The following is a 23,733-nucleotide window of genomic DNA, read 5'->3' on the forward strand; positions in this document are numbered from 1 at the left end:
TATTACCTTTGCTAAAAAAAAGAAAATATGAAAAAATAATAAAGCTTATCATCTACTGGGCACATAAATTTCCTGTGAAATACTCCCAAATTAGCCATCCAGTTTCTGCTGAGGCATTTCCTGTGCAGGTGGCTCCTTACCTACCAGGGGGCATGTCCGTTCATCTCTTAGTCAGCACTGCTTAAGAATTTTTGATATACCAAGTTGAAATTCATCTTTCCGTAGAATTAGACCACTAGCCTGAAATCTAATCACAGAGAAACAATACGTGGTGGTGGGTAAACACACACACAGATGAAACTTGGGTTAAAATCTCTCCTCTAGCACTCATCCTACAGTGGTTGTTGAAATTTTCTGAGCCTCAGTTTCTTCACCTGCCAAATGAGGACAGTCATAATACCCATCTCATAGGTTATTGTGAGGTTGAATTAAGATGTTTGTAAAGTGCTTTCTCCAATACATTTTTGCAACACTGGCAGAAAGATACAGTGGGGTAAGAGGAGGGCTCTGAAGTCAGGGTTCAAAAATAGGCTCCTAAGTTGGGTGACCTTGGTCAAGCTACTTTTTCTTTCTGAGCCTCAGCTCCCGTAAGATGGTGGTAATAATAGCATTCATCTCAAGATTAAAAAGCATTTAGTTCTATACTGTAAGAACTCAACATATATTAGCTAATATTACTAATTACTATTATCAACTGGGTGGTGCAAATGGTTAAGCATTTGGCTACTAACCAAAAGGTTGAAGGCTTGAATCCACCCAAAGGTGCCTTGGAAGAAAGGCCTAGTGATACATTTCTGAAGTTCACAGCCTTGAAAACCCTATGGAGCACAGTTCTACTGTGACACATAGGGATCCCTATGAAACAGGTTCCACTCAACAGCAAGTGGCTTTGGCAACTACTCATTAAAATGGTGGTTATTGGCAAAGAATAAACTGGATCCTTTCAAAGACCTCTCTTTTCTCTAAGCGAAACATCTCCAATTCCTTAAACTGATCTTTTTGGGTCATAGATTTCTAGTCTCCTCTCACTCCAATCATTCTTTTCAGAAGGCATTCCAGGTTGGTATTACCCCTTACAGTGTGAAGCTACAATTGGATCTCTCACTAGATTCTAACTAGCAGTGTGCATGCTTGCGCGTGTGGTAGCGTCACCTCTCTAGGGTCTAGATGCTACACTTTGATAGTTCAGCCTGAAGTGGTACCAAGTTTGGGGGGAATGACAACCATAACTACCATTTATTGAATTCCTACTACATGCCAGGAACCGTGCTGGACATTTTATTTACATTAACTCATTTAACCCACATTATTAATTCATTTTAACCCACGTTATTAACTCATTTAACCCACATTATAACTCTAGAGGGGGAAAATTATCATTCCTATTTTTCAGATGGGAGCCCTGGTGGTGCAGTGGGTGAGAGCTTGGCTACTAACTAAAAGGTCAGCAGTTTGAATCCAGCAGCCACTCCTTGGAAACCCTATGAGGCAGTTCTACTCTGTCCTGTAGGGTCACTATGAGTCAGAATCGACTCCACGGTAACCGGTTTGGTTTTTTTGGTTTTATTTTTCAGACGAGGAATCTAATGTTTAGAGATGTTGAGAAGGTCAACACAGCTAGGATAACAGTGGAGTTAAGAATTCCATCTCCAATCTTATTCCAAAGCCCACAGTTTTAACCTTCATACCATACTTCCTCCCACAAATATTAAGCTTTGCTCAACTCAAATCTTGTCTTTTTTTTTTTTTTTACTTTCTCATGTGATCATAAGCTAGATATCCCCAATCCTGCTCCTCTGCAGCTGTTTTTGAATAGGACCTGATATTGTATTCCCATTTAACTTCATCTTATAAAATTTAATCAGATGTATTCTCTCTCCTTTGTAACTTCAAGTCACCAACAAATGTAATTTCATAAATCACTGTTAAGAAGGTGGTCTACTGGAGTATAACAAAGCCAAGAGCAGAGCCCTGTGGTGAGCCATCAGATGCTTCTCTTAAGGTATATTTCTATCAGGCGGTCATTTCCTACTGAGGGTGCTCAACTGTTACCTGAATTGAATTAATATTCAATCTCTATTTCTCTATCTTGATGAAAATTGCACCTTGAAATATCACAGGATCTTTATGGTCAGCATCTACAGCTAAGGGCCATTCCAAGAAAGGATGCTTCAGGGAGAATTGTGGATTAAAGCTGAAGTAGGTATTTGAAAATATAAACATGCAGGCTTTAAAATATTTTAAGGGAAAAATCTCACCATTGCTTCCAGAAGACATTTGTTGAGGAAACACATAAAGGGCAAGAAGGTGAACAGGCCTCTAACCAACAGCCTTCACTGGGATCCACATACAACTGCCTAAGCCTATCCGAACTACATTATCACACAATGACAAGGACTAAACGAGATCTGTTGTTTTTAGTGCCTGCTGGTCTATTTTCAATTCATAGCAACCCCATAAGAGTAGAATTGTCCCATAGATTTTTCTAGGCTGTAATCTTTATGGAAGCAGATCACCAGGTCTTTCCCCTGCAGAGCTGCTGGATAGGTTCAAACTGCTAACCTCTTGTTTTGTAGCCGAGCACATAACCATTGTGCCATCAGGGCTCCTTTAAAGGGAGTTATTGGCATTTTTTTATTGGCATATGTAAATCTGAGGCTAATCTAGCTTCCTTCATCTGGTTAGGAGTCCTCAAACTCAGAGTCTACACCTTGCTTTCTCTCCATCTTCTGGAACAAGGCATTGTCCCTTATGCCTTGGTACCTCCATTAACACCAAGGAAAGATTGACATAGTAATTTCACCACTTTTTTTATTAAGGAAGAAAGAAGCCTGAAGCTCTGTCCCACTAAATCCTAGCCCACAAGTCTCTCAGAACTGTGAATCTACTTAATATTAATCTATTCATCAACCTCATTCCTTAGTTCTACAGAGGGGTGAGTTGTGCCTGTGGAGAAAAAGACCTTTTGCCTCAAAGATAAACATAGAAGACCTTAACATGCCAACTACCCTGGCCAGATCCTCCCAGACCCTTCTATGACTCTGCTGTGAGGCCCCCGCAGAGCCAATAGGGCATTCTGGGTAATGGAATGCAAAATGATGGAATTCTCCCCACTGACCTCTCCAGGGTTTCTTAATTCCTGGCTCTAGAAGGGCTGAAGCAAGCAGTTTTTCATCTGGGGGGGGGGCGAGGGAGGGGGGGAAGCGGTACGGAGAAGGGGCGGAGGCTTCATCTGGGCCAACTACAACCAACTCTTTCTCTCTGAACAACAAAACCCAGACAGTGCAATTATCTGGTTAAGTTGGCACTTAGTTGGGACACAGGTTCCCAAAATGTGAGTCTAGTGCAGAATAAATGGTGGCTTCCATCTTAAGATTTTTCCCAAGTGCTAGAGGACACGGGAAATTCCTGGGGAGCTGCTTATGTGAACTACCCATTGATCTGGATGGGCAAAGACAAGTGATTCAGACTCCAAAATGGGCTTGGGAAGGCATGTCTTGTGGGAGCCGGGGAGAGATAGCCAAGTGACCTGCTAATTGGTCTCCTAGCTAATTCACCTTCAGCTTCTTTAGAGAGGGATGGCTGGAAGTCAAGATAACTCTAATCAAGATTCTCCAGGGTGTTTGTAGCCTTCATGGATTGGCTGATTATCCCCAAATTTTCTGGGTGACTTTTTCTTAGGACAATCCTCTCTGATGTTCCTGCTCATAGATTTTGTACCCACAAGTTGGGCCAGGGGCAGCACTGAGATAAAGGGGGAAAAATAACACACGCCTTTGGGGTTGCCACAAATGGGATAAGGCAGGGCTAGCTCAGCTGGCAACTGAGCATTTACCCGATGGTTTATGGAAAACCCAGAAGAAAGGAAGGAGCAGTGATTTATCACCTTTGGAAACTGACAAGCAGCCTGGAATCTGTGGAATCTATCAGTTATTCACTCCACAAATATGTGCTTTAGTTCAACTATGTGCCAGGCCTTGTGCTACTTAACAGGGTGAGATCCAAGAGCCATGGCCCTTACCCTCATGCAGAAAAGACCAAATAGTCCCATCTCTAAATATATGGTTAAAAACTCAAATCAGGGTTAGGAAGGAAAAGTTGGGGTGCTATGAGTGGGAATAACCCTGTTACCAGATTTAGATCTGGGTAGAGGTGCTCAGAGAAGGAGTCTCTGAGGAAGGGATTTTAAAGCTAAGGCTTTAAAGGATCCAATATGCTTTTTATACAGATCCCTCTGGCTTCAACCTGAAGGATAAATTGGAGGTGGAGAAAAATGGAGTTGGGCAGCTGTAAATTGGGTGAGAGTTTATGGTGGGGGTGGAGAGAAGTGCACAGACTAGGGAGATATGGGATATGGAATCAACAGGATTTGGTAGCTGAATGGGTATAGTGGCATGGGTAGAAGGAAGCATCCAAGAGATTGCTCAGGTTTCTGGCCAAAGTGAAAGGTAGATGGTGGTACTCTTCACTGAGAAGGGAAACTGAGGGAGTGGAGTGGGTTGGGGGCAAGGGAGGATGGCATGTCCTGTCTTGGACTCAATCAAACTGTATTTCTCACCATTCTACACCTTGTACTTCCCAGTCTCCTTGCCTTTGTTCATGCTACTTCCATCTCGCATTCGCTTCATGCCATTATCTCCACTTGATAAGATTCTTTCCCACTCCTTGAAGCAACTTATGATTCCTTCATAGTGCTAAGCTTGGATCTTTCTTACCTGGATCCCACCTGTTTTAGAGTTCTGTGAAGACTTATCTTGTCTTCCTTACTAGCCTTCAAGGTTTTTGGGACACAGCCTCTGCTTCTACATCCTCATTCCCCACACATTAGCTAGCTGGCATCATAGATGCTTGGCAAATATTTGTTATGAATAAAAATAACCTTCTCTTTGTCATGGAAGGAAAGCCAGGAGACACTGGGTTGACTTGAAAGCCACAGGATCAAATTAAAATTCACACTGTAGGCGTTTTAATATTAAGCCAACTCAGTTTGATGCTCAGAAAGCCTTTCTGTTCCTGCAACACATCAAGCTCAAAGAATGCTGGTGTAAAAGCACTCACAACCACCGATTTTTATTTATTTTTTTTAATAGAGCTTCTCAATTCATCTTATCGCAGGGCCCTGTCTATGTTATTAACTCTCTGCCTTTGATGATGATGATGATGATGATGATAATGATGATGATAAACAGGTAACATTTACTAAGTGCCTGCCATGTGCTAGGCACTGTTCTAAGTTCTTTTTTTTTTAATAGATTAACTCATTTGTTCCTCAAAGTAACCTTATGAAGTTGATGCTATTATTATCATAATTGTACCAATGAGGACATTGAGCTGCAGAGAGCTAAAGTATGCTCAACTAAGGTCACACAGTTAATAAGGGTGACACTGGGATTTGACATAGAGTCTAACTCCAGAGCCCTTGCTCTGACATGTTATAGTAAGACTTAGACAAGAGTTTGGCATAGAGTAGGTCCTCAATAAGTGTTCACTGAATGAATAGGAGGATTCTGAGACCTGGGGTCAGAAGACCATAAGTTCTAGTCCTAGTTCTGCTACTGACTTGCTGTGTAGTCTTGAGCAAGTCCTTGTTTCTTTCCCCTTAAAATGACAGTCCTAGATATTGATACTAGCAGCAGTAATAAGATCTAGTACTCACGGTTTTAATCTCTTTAGAGGTTTTAAGTCTCTTGATCCCAACAACAACAATACAAGAAAATCGAGGCATGGAGAGATAAAGTCAACTGCCCAACACCTAGGAAATGAGGGAGCTAGGATTCAAACCTATTAGACTCCCAAACTATGATCCTTAGCCCCAAGAAGACGCCTCAGGGGCCATAGGGGAAGGTGGAACAGGGTAGAGCAGACAGACTTTGGAGCCCCTCATACCTATTTCTATCAGAGCATCTCTACTTATCTCTATTTTGTAGAATGGGCTCCTACTTGAGATTTCCTTTGAAGAAAGGTTTTGTTGCTAAAACAAAAAGGTTGAATACCATTGGACCAAATGATTCTGAAATTTGATCAGACACTTGGGTATGTGCCAAGGAAGCCCTGGGCCAGGATTTCTCTGGTAATCTTAGCTTATGATGGCCCTTTAAGACAGAAGCCATGGTTGCTCCTGGAAATGGTCCTGGCTCTAGAGAAGGTCAGGGTGATAGCATGAAGACTCAGCTTCCACCTACCTGTTCCACTCGAATCTCAATCTCTCCATTCACTTTCTTTCCATGGAAATATTTGGCCCTGTGAAGTAGAGGAAGAAACCTACTGAGTAAGGATGCAGAATCATTACTCTTTTTTTCCTTCTCCCCAAAGTCTGACCCCTAGGTGCATACCCAGACACATTCCCAATCTTCCCTCTCCCTCCTTGACTGCTGATGTTCTCATTTATAGGTAGTATGTGGTAGAGAGAAAAAGGTACCAGGTGAGAAGTTTAGAGATTTGGATCTGGTTCTGCCAAGTCACTTGACTACCCTCCCTGTGTCTCAGTTTTACCCTTTGTAAAATAAAGATATTAATACTAGAGCTATACATTTCTGAAGGTTATTTTAAGGATTAGATGAGATAAAGAATGTTACATAAATAAGTAGTGTAGTATTATTAACCAGTTTATTGATTTATACTCTATATACTCCATCAGGAAACCCTGGTGGCGTAGTGGTTAAGTGCTATGGCTGCTAACTAAGAGGTCGCCAGTTCAAATCCGCCAGGCCCTCCTTGGAAACTATTGGGCAGTACTACTCTGTCCTGTAGGGTCGCTATGAGTTGGAATCAACTCGACGGCAGCGGGTTTGGTTTTTTTTTTGGTTATACTCCATCAGGGACTTGTTAAATTGATCTACCCATCCACCCATTTCTCTATTTGTTCATCTGTCCAATGAAGCAGTCCTTCATCTGTCCCTTTGTCCATCCATTCATCTTCCATTGACTGCCTATACCTCTGCCTCTGTCTTCCCCATATCAGTAAATGGGACCCATCATTCAAAGCAGAAACCTATGCATCATTCTCATCTCCTTGTTATGGATTGAACTGTGTCCTCCCAAAATATGTATTCAAATTCTAAACCCTGTACCTATAAATATAACCCTGTTTGGAAAGAGGAGTTTTCTTTTGGTATATTAATGAGGTCATATCAGAGTAGGGTGGCTCCTAAACTTCTGAGTTACAAAAAGAGCAGAACAGACACAGAAACACACACAAAGGGAAGAGGAAAACAGATGATGGGGATGGATGCATCTACAAACCCACGGACACCAAGGATCACTGGCAGCTACTAGAAGTTGAAATAGACAAAGAAGTACTTACCCCTAAAAATATGCCCTGAATTCGAACTTCTAGCCTCTTGAACTGTGAGAAAATAAACTTCTGTTCTTTAAAGTCATCCACTTGTGGTATGTCTGTTAGGGCAGAACCAGAAAACTAAGACGCACCTGTTCTTTCTTTCCTATCCCTGCTGAGTCTACAATCTAATTATTTCTCAAATCCACCTACTTGTCAATTTTTCTCTATAATCATCCTAATCCTGGCCTCCTTCATCTCTCTTCTGATAGAGATCCTCTTTTCATACTGTACTTTTTTTCATAGTACTGACTACAACTACAATTAGTTATTTGTGTAACTGTGTTTAATGCCTATCTCCCACTAAACTATATAACACAGTTCCTTGAAGTCAGGAATAATCTATCTCATTCATCATTCTATGTCCAACTCTGAGCAGAGTGCTTAGCTCAATAAATACCTGTTGAATCAATGAATAAAGAGACAAATGAAAAAACACCTATTGAGTACTATTCCAGAAATGGTGCTAGAAGCTTTAACCTATAGCCTTTCTTATTAAACTCTCACTAGATGAGGAAACTGAAATCCAGAGAAATTAAATACTTTGCTTAAGGGACTGGAATCCAGGCTGTCTAATTCCAAATCTGTGCTTTTCCTCAACCCTGAAAAATAGCAGCTAAAATTGGAATACTCCTGAGTTTAAATGTCCTTCCATATACAAAGCAAAAGTACCAAAGTTTCCATTTGCTTTTTTGATTGTTGGTATAATGAAATGAATAGTTCTTAGTTACTTGTACACTGGGCATTGTGGTAGGAATTTCCATAAACCTTCTCTGGGGCAGAGACAGCTCTATGTTCTCCAATATCCATCCTTTCCTTCTTCCACAGTAAGACAGTTTATACATAGGCACATGAAGTGGGATTTCCTAACCCTTCCTAACCAGTGGTGGAGCAGTGGTTAAAGCACTCAGCTGCTAACCAAAAAGCTTAGCAGTTCGAAGCCACCAGCTGCTCTTCGGCAGGAAGATATGGCGGTTTGCTTCCGTAAAGTTTTACAACCTTGGAAACCCTACAGGGCAGTTCTACTCTGTCCTACGGGGTCTCTATGAGTCAGGCTTGACCTGAGGGCAGTGGGTTTTGTTTTGGTTTAATCCTCCCTTGCAGCTAAGTCAGAATCGACTTGGTGGCAACGGGTTTGGTTTTGGGTTTTTTTTTGGAGCTAGGTGTGGCCACGGGACTGGGTTCTTACCAATTACACATAAGCACTGCATTAGGTGGAAGCTCCTGGAACCTCCTTCTCAGTTCCCCCTTCTATTCTCCATGCAACATGGATGTTGCCAACTATTTTTTTCTACCCTCCATTTGTGAAGAAAAAAATTCTTTCCATAAACTCTCTGACCAACCTTTAGTCTTATCTGCTTCCAAATTCACTCTTCCCAAGATTGCCCAAATTACAGACTGAGAGCTCCATATTAATGCCATTTTTTCCTACAATGCTGACAGGTTTAGATGTCAACAAAGCAGGACTTTAGTGGGACAGGAGCTGTTAGTGTAACTCAAAAGCAAGGTTTTATTTATTTACTTATTTATCCCCTTAAGGATGGTCTTCTGTAAAATATGTGTGTAGCCAGTCTTGTACAAAGGGAACTTTTTCATTTACTTTGTGAATTTTATCATGAATCCTTAATGGTGGTGTTGGCAAACTCCAATCACCAGCACAGGCTCACCCCTAATATTTGTCAGGACTGAGGTAAAAGAACAAACAGAGGCCCGTGTACCATGTGTCTAACTACTTAAAAGTGATAAAGTTTTAAAGAAAACATGTCTGTCCTTCCTTGACAAATACAACTTCATAATGACCTGGAAGCCTCAGAATGTAAAATTCTCAGATTTCTTAGAGTTTCACCCCAAAACAGGGCATTATGGGTATTGCCCATTTGTGGTCCCCAGCCCTAACTTACGATCTTCCCTTATTCTCCTCGCTTCCTCCTCTCTGTTCTGTACCACTGGGGCTTCTTGGGCAGGTACATGAACAGGTCAACCCACGTGGCCAAGATTCACCAACCCCCACAAACAGTTGTCCATTTTCTACCCCTTGGGAGGATGGTCCAGGAAATTGGCCAATGCAGGCCCTGGAATTGGGCCCTGGTCCATTTGAGCAGGAAAATCTAGGGCTCTGGGTAACCAGAGCATGGCCTAAGGGGTCAATTTATAGGGTCCTGGTGACCCCTCTACCTGTCAGGAGGGGTACAGGTAGTGAGGACCAGGGTAGGACCCAAGGCAGGGGCCTGTCTTGTTTGGGGCCTGGGATGTCAGGATGGTAACCAATAATCAAAATCACTGGTATACTGGAAAAAAAAAAAACAAAAAACCGACAAATTCAGAATCATACAGACTTAGGTCAAAATTCTAGCTCTCTACTCATTAAAAAAAATTTTTTTTTTTTTATTCATTATGTCATCTAAGGCAAGGTCCTTTACTCCTCTAAGTCTCAGCTTCCTTTCTTGCCAAGTGGTGATAATAACACCTAGAAGGCAAGATTGTGGCAAGAAATTCACGTGATACTCTTTGCAATGAGGTAGCTGAGTGTGGTGCTCTCAGGATCCAGATGGCTTGGACACAATCTCAGCTCCTCCACGCACTGCCTTTGTAACCTTGAGTAAGTCACTCAACTGCTATATGCCTCAGTTTCCACATCTGTGAAATGTCTTAGTTATCCAGTGCTGTTATAACAGAAATACTGCAAGCGGATGGCTTTAATAAACAGAAATTTATTCTCTCACAGTTTAGGAGGCTAGAAGTTCGAATTTAGGGTGCCAGCTCCAGGGAAAGGCTTTCTGTCTCTGTCGGCTCTGGGGGAAGGTCCTTATCATCAATCTTCTCTTGGTCTAGGAGTTTATCAGCACAGGACCCTGAGTCTAAAGTATAAGCTGTGCTCCTTGCTCTTCTTGCTTGGTGGTAATGAGGTCTCTCCCCTTTCTGCTCTCTTCTCTTTTATATCTCAAAAGAGATTTTCTCAAGATACAGCCTAATCCTGTAGATATGTCCTGCCTCATTAACATAACTACCTGTAATTCTGCCTCATTAAAATCATACCCATTGAAAATCCTTTGCTCTAGAGTCATTTCCAACTCATACTCATAGGACAGAGCAGAACTACCCCATACAGTTTCCAAAGAGCACCTGGTGGATTCAAACTGCTGATCTTTTGGTTAGCAGCCGTAGCTCTTAACCACTACACCGTCAGGGTTTGAGGTTAGGATTTACAACACATATGAAAATTACATCAGATCACAAATTGGAGGACCACCACACAATACTGGGAATCATGGCCTAGCCAAGTTGACACATATTTTGGGGGGGGACACAATTCATGACATTCCACCCTTTGGCCCCCCAAAATTCATGTCTTTGCCACATGCAAAACACTTTCACTTCACCATATCATCCCAAAAGTCTTAACCCCAAGTCCAAATTCCATCCTAGGGTAAAGTTCCTCTTCATACAAGTTATCTGCTTCCAAAGTACAGTGGTGGAACAGGTACAAGGTAGACATTTCCATTACAAGTGGGAAAAATTGGAAGGAAAAAAGGGACAACAGGCACCAAACATGTCGGAAACCCAGCAGAACAATTTACATTAGCTCTCAAGGCTTGAAAATAATCCTCTGTTCTCTGAGACCATCTAGGCAATGGCCCTGCCTTCCAGGCTCAGGGTGTTGGTTATGCTGTCTGAATTCTGGATGAAGACCACTCAGCCCTGGGCTTCAGCTTCACCCTCCAGGCCCACTGGGATGGCACTCTGCTTCCTCGGCTTTAGGTGGCCCCACTCTCCTTGTCCAACTGAATAAGAATTCCACCCCCTTTGCCCCAGCAGGCTCCGGTCTTCTGCCATTTGGTCATGGCAGCCCAGCCCCCTCAGCTTTGGGTGACCTATTCAACCATGTCACCCAGGCACTCCTGAATGGCAGCCCCACACTCCGGAACTGAATTTATGAAGATCTGACTCTTTGAAACCTAGGAGGCTGTGACCTCAGCCTTTGAGAACCGTGGTTCCACCCTTTGAAACTCCAGAGGTCGTGGTTCCACCCCTTGAGACTGAGGAAGCTCTGCTTCCTTATCTCTTCAACTTCTGCATCTTGGTTCCTTGGCCTCTCAGCCCGAAGACTCTCAGGTTTCTCACTCCATGGGTCATAAGCCTAGCTCTACCGACAAGTGCCTGGAGGCACCCTACTCCACCAGTAAGCTTTGGCCCAAAGGTGCTCAGCTCTCACTCCACGGGTTGGTTCCCATGCTGTCTTGTGCCAGTCTCTTGGCTCTGCTGCCACCATTTCTTTGCCACTGCTTCTCATCATCTGTGCCACCTCCAGTGTTATAGCTCTCCTTACTTCCTTCTGTGCCCTCACCGGAATTGCCTTTGACTACCATAATTCTACCAACAGTCTCTTCAATGCAATCTGGGCTTTTACTATTAGGCACTTAAAAACTCTTCCAGCCTCTACTCATTACTCAATTCCAAAACTGCTTCCACATTTTAGGTAACTGTTAGAGCAGCACCCCACTCCCAGTACCAAATTCTTAGTTATCTAGTGCTGCTGTAACAGAAATACCACATGTGAATGGCTTTAACAAAGAGAAATTTATTCTCTCACAGTTTAGAAGGCCAGAAATCTGAATTCAGGGCACCAGTTCCAGGGGAAGGCTTTCTCTCTCTGTTGGCTCTGGGGGAAGGTCCTTGTCATTAACCTTCCCCTGGTCTAGGAGCTTCTCAGCACAGGGACCCTGGGTCCAAAGGATGAGCTCCATTCCTGGCTAATCTTGCTTGGCGGTAATGATGTCCCTCCCCTCTCTGCTATCTTCTCTCTTTTATATCTCAGAAGAGATTCTCTCAAGATACGATCTAATCCTGTAGTATTATGTCCTGCCTCATTAACATAACTACCTCTAACTCTGCCTCATTAACATCATAGAGGTTAGGGTTTACAAAACATAGGAAAATTACATTGGATCACAAAATGAAGGACCACCACGTAATACTGGGAATCATGACCTAGCCAAGTTGACACATATTTTGGGGGAATACAATTCAATCTATGACATGGGTATTAAAATAATAGCAGCTACTTCACAGGGTCATTGCAAAGATTAAATGAGATAAGCTGCATAAAGCATTTAGAACAATTCCTGGAACACAGTAATTGTCAAAGTATGTAGCACGGGGCCTGAAACAGAAGCCACAAAAAAGATCTAGGGAATGCTTACTCTGTGCCTACTAGGAGCCATGTAGTGGGGAAGCCAAACATGATCTTATCCTCATGGGGATTACAAAACAGAAGTATGATTCATCTTGCTTTGATCCATCATATCCTAGATCCTAGGTGCAATAAGTGATGGATGATGACAATGAAAATAAATAGGCAACATTGTTATACATGGCCTCCAAGTCCTTACACATCTCCCCTCCTTCTATTGACCTTTGTGTAAACCCTGAGACATATTAGAAAAGGGAACACTCCCCATATGTTCCAAATGGAGGCATCTCTTTTCAATGTCAACCTCTAAGTGGCAGTGGTGAGTTCTTTGGGATTCAATCCAGACCCCCAGGACCCTTCATGATCTCCTGGTCTGTGGTCCCATTCCTACTCCAATTTGCTGTCAGCCCCATGGACACATCCAACATCCTACATTCTTTTGCCTCTGAGCCTTAACACATGCTGTTCTCTCTGTCTAGAGTCCTTCCACCTCTAGTTGGCCTGGCCATCTCTTTCTCATGTTCCAAGATCTTCACAGGTGATCCCTACTCTATCAGCACCCTCCTAAAGAGGCTGGGTTGGCTGTCCCTCCTGGGGATTCTTACAGTGCGCTGGACTTATAACCATCACAACACTTAGCACACTGTGTTGTAATTTACACATTGCTTTGTCCGTTCCTTGCTCCCATACATTTAGCTTGTGAGCTCTTGGAAACCAGAAATTGCACCTCAATTCTCACTGTATCTTCAGTATCCAGCACAAAGTGGTCGTAGGGCACATGGGCTGCATTTAATAAACATTTGTTGACTGGAACAGTCCATATGGTATCCCTTCCTCAAGATGCTTTACTGCCATCTACTGGTGCATTGTTGTAATAAATATATACCTCAACCTCTACAACTACAACGTGGGGTCATTGTGTGTGCACGGTCCAACCTGCAGTACCAGCAGCCTCGATTCGAGTCTAACCCAGAACCCAGAGCACTCTGCACTACACCAGTACCACCCAAGCGGCTCTGTCTTGACGAGGCCTCACCTTATCGGAAGAACGACTTGTTTTGCCCATCTCTGGAATGTTCACTTCAAGGCCTGGCAGACAGACTCCTGCTGAAGCTGAGGGTCAGGCGGTCCACCCCCTGCCTGGCTGGGCGTCAGAAGTCTGTCTCCTGACGGGCCACACAGACTGCTGCCTCCTTGCCGGGGCTCATTCAGGCCTGAGCTGCCTCTGAACAGTTCTGGCTGGCAGAGGGCAGGGTAGGGATGGCCTGGAATTCTAGATACCTTGGGGGTTGGAGTTGCTGCCCCTGTAACTGACGGACTGATTGACCTCAGGCAAAACAGATGAACCCGCTGTGCCCTGGGACTTTGTCTCCCATTCGACTGCCTCCCCTAATGCCCTAATATGTTTGTTCTCATAGTGGGTGCTTTGAATACCTCAGCCAATCAAGCAAGTCCTTGGCCTTTGGGAGGGGGCGAGCTTCCAGTTCCATGAAGCTTCTGTCTCGGTGGGTGGTCTCATATTTTATTGCCACATCAGAGATACCAGGAAGGAGAATATTACAAAACTGGCACAGCCTGGGGCGGGAAAGCCCTAATTTGGGGAGGCAGGATGTGGTGTTTGAGGGGCATGTATGAGGAGCAGGTACTGAGTTCTTTCTTGGCTTCAGCAGGGAAGAAAGGAGAGCAGAATGAGCACAAACAGGATCCCCCTGTGTCTTAGTTACCTAGGGCTGCCTTAACAAAAGACCAAAAAGTGGTTGGCTTTACAGAACAGAAGTTTATTGTCTCACAGTTTTGGAGGCTAGAAGCCCAAATCAGGGCATTGGCTGTTGCAGAAGGTCCTTTTTTGTCAGTAGCCCCAGGCACTCCTTGGCATATCTTGGCTTGTAGATGGTTTCTCACATGGCGTCTGTCTTCTCCCTGTGTGTGTCACTGTATCTATCCTGCTCTTTTTATAAGACACCACACTGAAAGGATTAGGTTTAGGACCCACTCTATTCCAGTATGACCTCATTAACATAACAAAAGAAAATCCTTATTTCCAAAGACGGTCATATTACAGGTACAGGTATCAGGACATCAACATAACTTTTTGGGGGACATAATTCAATTCATAACAACCTGAGTCCAAGCAGAGCACTTTCAACAAATCAACCTGGGACACGCAGTCAATGTGTTTAGGCTGTGGCAATGCCCTTCCCAGGGAGGTGGGATCCAGAACATCTGTCTCAGGCACAGCTGTCTTGCCACAGGTTGGGAGGTTATTGTTGGCAGGTACCATTGACTCCAGCTCATGGTGACCTTATGTACAACTGAATGAAATGTTGCCTGGTCCTGTGTCATCCTCACAATCTCCAGCATATTCAGGTCCATTAACATAGCTACTGTGCCAATCCATCCCATCGAGGGTCTCCCTCACCCTCCCTGGCCCTCTACTTCGTCAAACATGGTGGCTTCCTCTAGTGATTGATCCTCCTGATGACATGTTGAAAGCATACAAGTTGGACAGTGTTTTGTTGTAATCCATAACGTTTGATGGGCTAATTTTTGGAAGTAAATCACCAGGCCTTTCTTCCTAGTCTGTCTTAGTCTGGAAGCTCCACTGAAGCCTGTCCAACGTGGGTGGCCCTCCTGTTATTTAAAATACTAGTGGCATAGCTTCTAGCATCACAGCAATGTGCAAGCCACCACGATACAACAATCTGACTGTGGCTGTTGGGAAGGGTGAGGAGAAATACAGGGATCTGGCTCCAGCAAGAAATTTACATGTTTCTTGTGCAACACAGTGGTTTCTCATCTGTGACCTGGACAGAATGGGGCTGGGGGAGCCAGACGACCACACATCAGACTGCTGAGGGCAGATACACCCAGGGCTTTCCACCTTAGAAAGACAAGGAGAGTTACTTGGCAGGTTGCATGGAGGTGTGGCAAAGGCAAAGGATTTGAACGCATGGGGTCATGAGGTTCAATTCTAGCTCCATCACTGACGCCTAAGAATAGCTAACCCTCCTGGCCCCTTCTCACTGCCAGACAGTGGCGCTCCTCCACTGATGGGTCAGCCCCTCTGTATTGTTGGGTATCACTGAGTCAATTTTCAACTAATAGCAACCCAATGTGACAGAATAGAACTAAGAGCCCACAGGGTTTCCCAGGCTGTAATCTTTCTGGAAGCAGATTATCAGGTCTTTGTCCTGTGGAGCTGCTGTGCTGGCTTAAACCACTAACCTTTCAGTTAGCAGCCAAGCACTTAATTGTTGCACCAACAGGGCACCTCAGCCTCTCCGTACCTCCATGCAGTTAGGTTGCTTCAGTTAGCTAGCAAGAGTAGGGGCCCCTTGAGGGTGACCAGGCCTTTTGTACCTGTACAGGGATCTGGGCAGGTAAGGAACTAAAACCTACTAGGGCCCCAAACCACAAGATGTGACAAATGTCCCCTCATTTGGTCTCCAGCAGTAATAGGGAAGATTTTTGTGGGTAGGTCTGGCCACAATTCACATCATTTATTCACTCCCTCATTTAACCACTATTTATTGAGCCTAGTATGGACTGGGCACTTTACCAGGCATGGGGGTAGAGGAAAACAGACATAATCCCTGCCTTTTGGGGGCTTACATGCCCGTGAAAAAAAAACAGAAAATGAACCAGCTTTGAAAAATGGTGAGACCTATGAATACATTAAACATACGAAAGTGACGGAGGATAAGGGGCCTGGGAACACGGGAAATTCTACTTAGGTAGCATGGTCAGGGAAGGCTTCTTTGAAAGACACTTTGTTGTTGTTGTTGTTAGCTGCCATTGAGTCAGCCCCCAACTCATGGCGATACCATGCACAATGGAATGAAACTATGCCAGGGCCATGATCATACATTTAACACTTACTGGCCACTTCCTATGTGCCAGAGCTTGCAGATGCTAAGGAAACAAATATTGAAGATAACATAGTTCTTGACCTCCACAGGTTTATTACCTAATGGGAGAAAGAGGCAGGTAAATGGACAATGGCCACAGGGAGCATTAGCACAAAGATCCAGGTCAGCCCATAGGAGGGTACCCAACCCAGTCGAAGGGTACTGGACCTTCCCTGATGAAGTGGCCCAATTCATCCATTAATCCATCCGATTTTTGGTACCTATTCTTTGCCAGGACCAAGGGCCACAAAGATGAAGGTGACAGGGTCTAGATATGTGTGCGTATGTGTGTGTGTGTGTGTGTGCGTGTGAAAGACACAGACAAGAGCAAATGAGCTGGGTAGACACTGGGGGGACTCAAGAGAGTGATGAATTTTCTTGGGGCTTTTCCCCAAATGTGCAGGAAAAACGAGCAATGGCCATGGAGCAGAATACCGGGGCCTGGGTTGGGATCTCTGGTACCGTCTAGCTGCCTGGTTTCAGACCAGCCTCTGCTTCCTTATCTGTGGAATGGGGATAAGAAGATCTATCCACAAAGTTGTCCTAAGACACAGATTTGAAGGTCTCCTGGCTACCTACTGGGGCAGAATTTTACTTCCCTAGGAACAGAAATGGGCAGGCACCACCAATGTCCTGTTTGGGCTCTGTTATTGATCTCCTAATGCTGCCTCAAACAAATGCCAACCCTTATGATCCCGTTTCCTCATAGGGAAAAATAAAGACATTACTGCATCTTCTGTATAAACTCCATAAATAATACCCCTGACATCTGGCAGGTGCTTAGCTAATGTTTGTTTCTTTCTCGCCTGTCCTCCAACAGGACGGGTGGAGGGCCGAGGTCAGTTGGGTGTGTCCCTGGGGAAGTGAGGGTCATTTCCTCTCCCCAAGGGAGGAAGGCAGCAGCATCTGCCTTGCTCTAAATGGAATGCCTGTTTCATGCCGAGCACTGTGGAAGCCTGCCCCATCTGCTCCCTGGGAACTCCCCTTCCTCCCCAAGAAAAGACCTTTGGGGTAAACAAAGTCATCAGCCACCCACTCACTGTGACTGCAGAGGATGGGCTAGATAGAGTGTCATCTTCCAGCCCATGTCCCTCTCTTCCCCTAAGATATAATAGTGTCACCCTCATTTTCATGGGCACTTGAAAGTCCACAACCCTTCATTCCACAAAGAGGGTTAATGTTTAGAAGGCAAAGGCATTCCCTCAGCAAACATTTACTGAGCATCCTCAAAGAGCCCTATCTGGGAAGGGCAATATACTGAAAGGTAATTCATACCAAAGTGCAAGTGACTAGTATCTGATCATTCTTGAAAAGGGATTTCAATGGTATAAGGGGGATGTGAAGGGGGTACATAAGAATGTTTAGTGCCTGATTTAGACAGGGGATCAGGAGCCCTGGTGATGTAGTGGTTAAAGCACTTTGCTGCTAACTGAAAGGTTGACAGTTCAAACTCACCAGCTGCTCTGCTGGAGAAAGATGTGGCGGTCTGCTCCCGTAAAGATTTACAGCCTTAGAAACCCTATGGGACAGTTCTACTCTGTCCTACAGCATAGTATGAGTCAGAATCGATTCAACCAGCAGTATTTTCTTGTTGTTGTTATTATTATCAGTGGTTAAGCCTTCAGTTGCTAACCACAAGGTCGGCAATTCAAACCCACCAGCTACTTCTTGGAAACCCTATGAGGCTGTTCTCCTCAGTCCTATAGGTTTGCTATGAGTCAGAATCGACTAGATAGCAATGAGTTTTTTGTTTGTTTTGGTTGTTAGAAAGGGGTTGTGGGGTCTGTCAAGGTGAGAAGTCATAGAAGGGAGAAGTTGAGTGCATTTACTATCTATTCATTCATTTATCCACCCATGCATCAATCCATGTATCCATCCATCCATCCATCCATCCATCCATCCATCCATCCATCCATCCATCCATCCATCCATCCATCCATCCATCCATCCATCCATCCATCCATCCATCCATCCATCCATCCATCCATCCATCCATCCATCCATCCATCCATCCATCCATCCATCCATCCATCCATCCATCCATCCATCCATCCATCCATCCATCCATCCATCCATCCATCCATCCATCCATCCATCCATCCATCCATCCATCCATCCATCCATCCATCCATCCATCCATCCATCCATCCATCCATCCATGCACCCATGCACCCATCCATCCATCCGTCCGTCCATCCATCCATCCATCGAGGGTCTGCTGTATGGCAGGCACTGCACTAGACCCTAGGAATTGCACTGAACAAAACAGACACCTTGTCATCCTGGCATTTACAGTCTAGCAGAGAGACAGGCCCAGAAACAGAACTAGACTCAATATACTTACCCTACTTTCTTCCTTCTTTATCAGAGGTTGCAAACTGGTAGACCTCATGGAGGGCATAAAAACAAAACTAAAAAAAATTCCCACTGCTGTTTTGTCAATTCCAACTCATAGTGACCCCACAGGGTTTCCAAGTCTGTAAATCTTTACAGAAGCAGACTGCCACATTTTTCTCCTTCGGAGCCCTTTCGTTAGACTTGAATTGTATGCTTTAAATTTTGAATCAGAAGATTCATTTTAAAAATCCAAATTTCCAGCTTCCCTTGAAAATCAGTAACCTTGGTGTTACAAATTGAACTGTGTCCCCCCAAAATGTGTGTCAACTTGGCTAGTTATGATTCCCAGTATTGTGTGGCTGTCCTCCAACTTGTGATCTGATGTGATTATCTTATGTGTTGTAAATCTTAACCTCTATGACATTAACGGGGCCCTGGTGGGGCAGTGGTTAAGTGTTTGGCTACTAACGAAAAGGTTGGCAGTTTAAATCCACCAGCCACCCCTTGGAAATGCTATGGGGCAGTTCTACTCTGTTCTATACTATCACTATGAGTTGAAATTGGCTCAACAGCAACAAGTTTTTTTATGATGTTAATGAGGCAGAACTAGAGGCAGCTATGTTAATGAGTAGGACTCAATCTACAGGATTCAGTTGTGTCTTGAGTCAATCTCTTTTGAGATATAAAAGAGAGAAGTCAGCAGAGGAGAGGGACTTCATTACTAGCAAGCAAGAAGAGCCAGGAGCAGAGCTTGTCCTTTGGACCTCGGGTTCCTGTGCAGAGAAGCTCCTAGACCAGGGGAAGACTGATAAAAAGGACCTTCTTCCAGAGCCAACAGAGAAAGAAAGCCTTCCCCTGAAACTGGCACCCTGAATTTGGAATTCTAGTCTCCTAAACTGTGAGAGAATAAATTTCTGTTTGTTAAAGACATCTACTTGCGGTATTTCTGTTACAGCAGCACTAGACAACTAGGACACTTGGCAACACCAGGCCCTTCATCATGTGTGGTAAAAACTGGCTGAGTGGCCTGCAGCTGCTGCCTTTAAAGGGGTATCTTTTCAATCACACACCACAATCCCCACTGCTCCCTGTCGTCTCTCTGAAACCAAGACCAAGCGACAGATATCACATGTCATAGAGCTTGTGCTGTTTTTTCCTTATAGCAGAGAAATAATTGTCAGTGCCTGTGCCTTTTCCTACTGTCTGCCCCTTTACTCACTGACTGGCTTGTCAGCTGTGAACAGCTGCACAGGAAACCCCTAATTTAGCTAAACCCATTCTGAAGATGGCTATTAGCTCTGTGCAAATCTTCAGGAAATCTACCCTCTCACCCCTCCTGCAGTGGTAGTTCCAGTAGTAGAATTCTCACCTTCCATGCTGGAGACCTGACTCTGATTCCAGTTAATGCACTGTATGAGCAGCCCCCAGCCATCTGTCAGTGGAGGCTTGCACGTTGCTAAGATGTTGAACAAGTTTCCGTGGAGCTTCCAGGCTGAGATGGACTAGGAAAAAAAGGCCTGGTAATCTACTTCCAAAAATCAGCCAATGAAAACCCTATAGATTGCAAGGGTCAGATCCGCAACAGATCATGGAGATGGCACAGGACTGGGCAGCATTTATTTTCATTGTGCATGGGGTCACCATGACTAGGGGGCCGGCTCAATGGCAGCTCACAACAACAGCCCCTCCTGAAGAGCAAGCTTGGGAGGTGAGGAGAATGGACACACCATCTCCCCTCCTGCCATCACAGTCTCCCTTCTGTGGGGAAACTGTCCCAGGCAGGCTTCCACAGGCAGTGGAGCCTCGCTGTCAGATGAGGCTCAGAGAAGATACGTTCTGTAATAGGGCTGGTATCTGTCCAGAGACCTGCCCACCCTCCACAAGGGCAGGGCTATAACGCAGGTGGGATGGCATCTGTAGACTCCAGCCTGGGCATAGCTATTGCTCAAGCAAGCCCGTGGCATCTGAAGGACTCCTTCAAAAGAAGGCCACTCAGAGTCCTGGGCATGAATGCTACATTTCAGAGGCTGAGGCAAAACTCACAAATGAAACAGCTCAGCTCCTCAGAGGAAAGCAAGGCAGGGTGTAAGAAGCATCTGAGACAAAAGTCAGAGACAGGAAATCAAGGCTTCAGGTTCTGAGATGCCTTTGGGGGGTCTATAGCCTGATCCTTTTACAGTTTCAGCTCCTACTGCGTTACTCCTCTCAAATGGCCAAGCTGGGCTTGAACATCTGCAAGAGATGGGGAGCTCACTCCCTCTCCAGGTAGCCCACTTGATCTTTGGATGGCTCTGCCACTTAGACAATTTTTTCTGTACATTGAACTGAAATATGTCTCCTAGTCGTTCCCTGTCATTGGTCCCCGTTCTATTGACTGGGTGCCACATGTAACAAGTCCTCTAGCTTGGTGGTTTCCAAACTTGGTTCTACATTATTTTAAAAAATACAGGAGGCGGAGCCAAGATGGCGGACTAGGCAGACGCTACCTCGGATCCCTCTTACAACAAAGACACGGAAAAACAAGTGAATCGATCACATACATAACAATCTACGAACCCTGAACAACAAACACAGATTTAGAGACGGAGAATGAACTAATACGGGGAAGCAGCGATTGTTTCAAGAGCCTGGAGCCAGCGTACCAGTCAGGTACGGCACAAGCACAGAGACCTGCTCCACCCCCCTGAACTAACCCCGGGAGGGGGACTAGCCGGTTCCACGGGCGGCGTGGGACGCAGCCGTTAGGAGAAGTCCCTGGGAGGCAGTGACTGATCTTGGAGCAGAAAGAGCACCATCCGAGCCAGGGAACCGTCCCGCAGGGATTTGGACTGCACGCAGCGGATTTTCTGGAAAAACTAGTTTCCCAGTGATGGCTCGGAGACAACAATCCATATCAAACCACTTAAAGAAGCAGACCATGACAGCTTCTCCAACCCCCCAAACAAAAGAATCAAAATCTTTCCCAAATGAAGATACAATTTTGGAATTATCAGATACAGAATATAAAAAACTAATTTACAGAATGCTTAATGATATCACAAATGAAATTAGGATATCTGCAGAAAAAGCCAAGGAACACACTGATAAAACTGTTGAAGAACTCAAAAAGATTATTCAAGAACATACTGGAAAAATTAATAAGTTGCAAGAATCCATAGAGAGACAACATGTAGAAATCCAAAAGATTAACAATAAAATCACAGAATTAGACAACACACTAGGAAGTCAGAGGAGCAGACTCGAGCAATTAGAATGCAGACTGGGACATCTGGAGGACCAGGGAATCAACACCAACATAGCTGAAAAAAAATCAGATAAAAGAATTTAAAAAAATGAAGAAACCCTAAGAATTATGTGGGACTCTATCAAGAAGGATAACCTGCGGGTGATTGGAGTCCCAGAACAGGGAGGGGGGACAGAAAACACAGAGAAAATAGTTGAAGAACTTCTGACAGAAAACTTCCCTGACATCATGAAAGACGAAAGGATATCTATCCAAGATGCTCATCGAACCCCATTTAAGATTGATACAAAAAGAAAAACACCAAGACATATTATCATCAAACTCACCAAAACCAAAGATAAACAGAAAATTTTAAAAGCAGCCAGGGAGAAAAGAAAGGTTTCCTTCAAGGGAGAATCAGTAAGAATATGTTCTGACTACTCAGCAGAAACCATGCAGGCAAGAAGGGAATGGGACCACATATACAGAACACTGAAGGAGAAAAACTGCCAACCAAGGATCATATATCCAGCAAAACTCTCTCTGAAATATGAAGGCGAAATTAAGATATTTACAGACAAACACAAGTTTAGAGAATTTGCAAAAACCAAACCAAAGCTACAAGAAATACTAAAGGATATTGTTTGGTCAGAGAACCAATAATATCAGATATCAGCACAACACAAGGTCACAAAACAGAACGTCCTGATATCAACTCAAATAGGGAAATCACAAAAACAAACAAATTAAGATTAATTAAAAAAAAAAATACACATAACAGGGAATCATGGAAGTCAATAGGTAAAAGATCACAATAATCAAAAAGAGGGACTAAATACAGGAGGCATTGAACTGCCATATGGAGAGTGATACAAGGCGATATAGAACAATACAAGTTAGGTTTTTACTTAGAAAAATAGGGGTATATAATGAGGTAACCACAAAAAGGTATAACAACTCTATAACTCAAGACAAAAACCAAGAAAAACGTAACGACTCAACTAACATAAAGTCAAACACTATGAAAGTGAGGATCTCACAATTTACTAAGAAAAACGCCTCAGCACAAAAAAGTATGTGGAAAAATGAAATTGTCAACAACACACATAAAAAGGCATCAAAATGACAGCACTAAAAACTTATTTATCTATAATTACCCTGAATGTAAATGGACTAAATGCACCAATAAAGAGACAGAGAGTCACAGACTGGATAAAGAAACACGATCCATCTATATGCTGCCTACAAGAGACACACCTTAGACTTAGAGACACAAACAAACTAAAACTCAAAGGATGGAAAAAAGTATATCAAGCAAACAATAAGCAAAAAAGAAGAGGAGTAGCAATATTAATTTCTGACAAAATAGACTTTAGACTTAAATCCGCCACAAAGGATAAAGAAGGACACTATATAATGATAAAAGGGACAATTGATCAGGAAGACATAACCATATTAAATATTTACGCACCCAATGATAGGGCTGCAAGATATATAAATCAAATTTTAACAGAACTGAAAAGCAAGATAGATACCTCCACAATTATAGTAGGAGACTTCAACACACCACTTTCGGAGAAGGACAGGACATCCAGTAAGAAGCTCAATAGAGACACGGAAGATCTAATTACAACAATCAACCAACTTGACCTCATTGACTTATACAGAACTCTCCACCCAACTGCTGCAAAATATACTTTTTTTTCTAGCGCACATGGAACATTCTCTAGAATAGACC

At 43.8% G+C, this 23,733-nt stretch overlaps 1 protein-coding gene across 1 annotated transcript in view; it reads right to left on the reverse strand.

Annotated features, from left to right (window-relative positions):
- Positions 1–23,733, reverse strand: part of SYN3 (synapsin III) — a 687,937-nt gene that overhangs the window by 594,408 nt on the left and 69,796 nt on the right. The window contains exon 3 of the mRNA XM_049884283.1: positions 6,183–6,240. Within this exon, the coding sequence (XP_049740240.1) occupies positions 6,183–6,240 (58 nt within the window). The remainder of the gene's footprint in view (positions 1–6,182; positions 6,241–23,733) is intronic.

The sequence above is a fragment of the Elephas maximus genome, chromosome 4, assembly GCF_024166365.1.
Source record: "Elephas maximus indicus isolate mEleMax1 chromosome 4, mEleMax1 primary haplotype, whole genome shotgun sequence".
NCBI lineage: Eukaryota > Metazoa > Chordata > Mammalia > Proboscidea > Elephantidae > Elephas > Elephas maximus.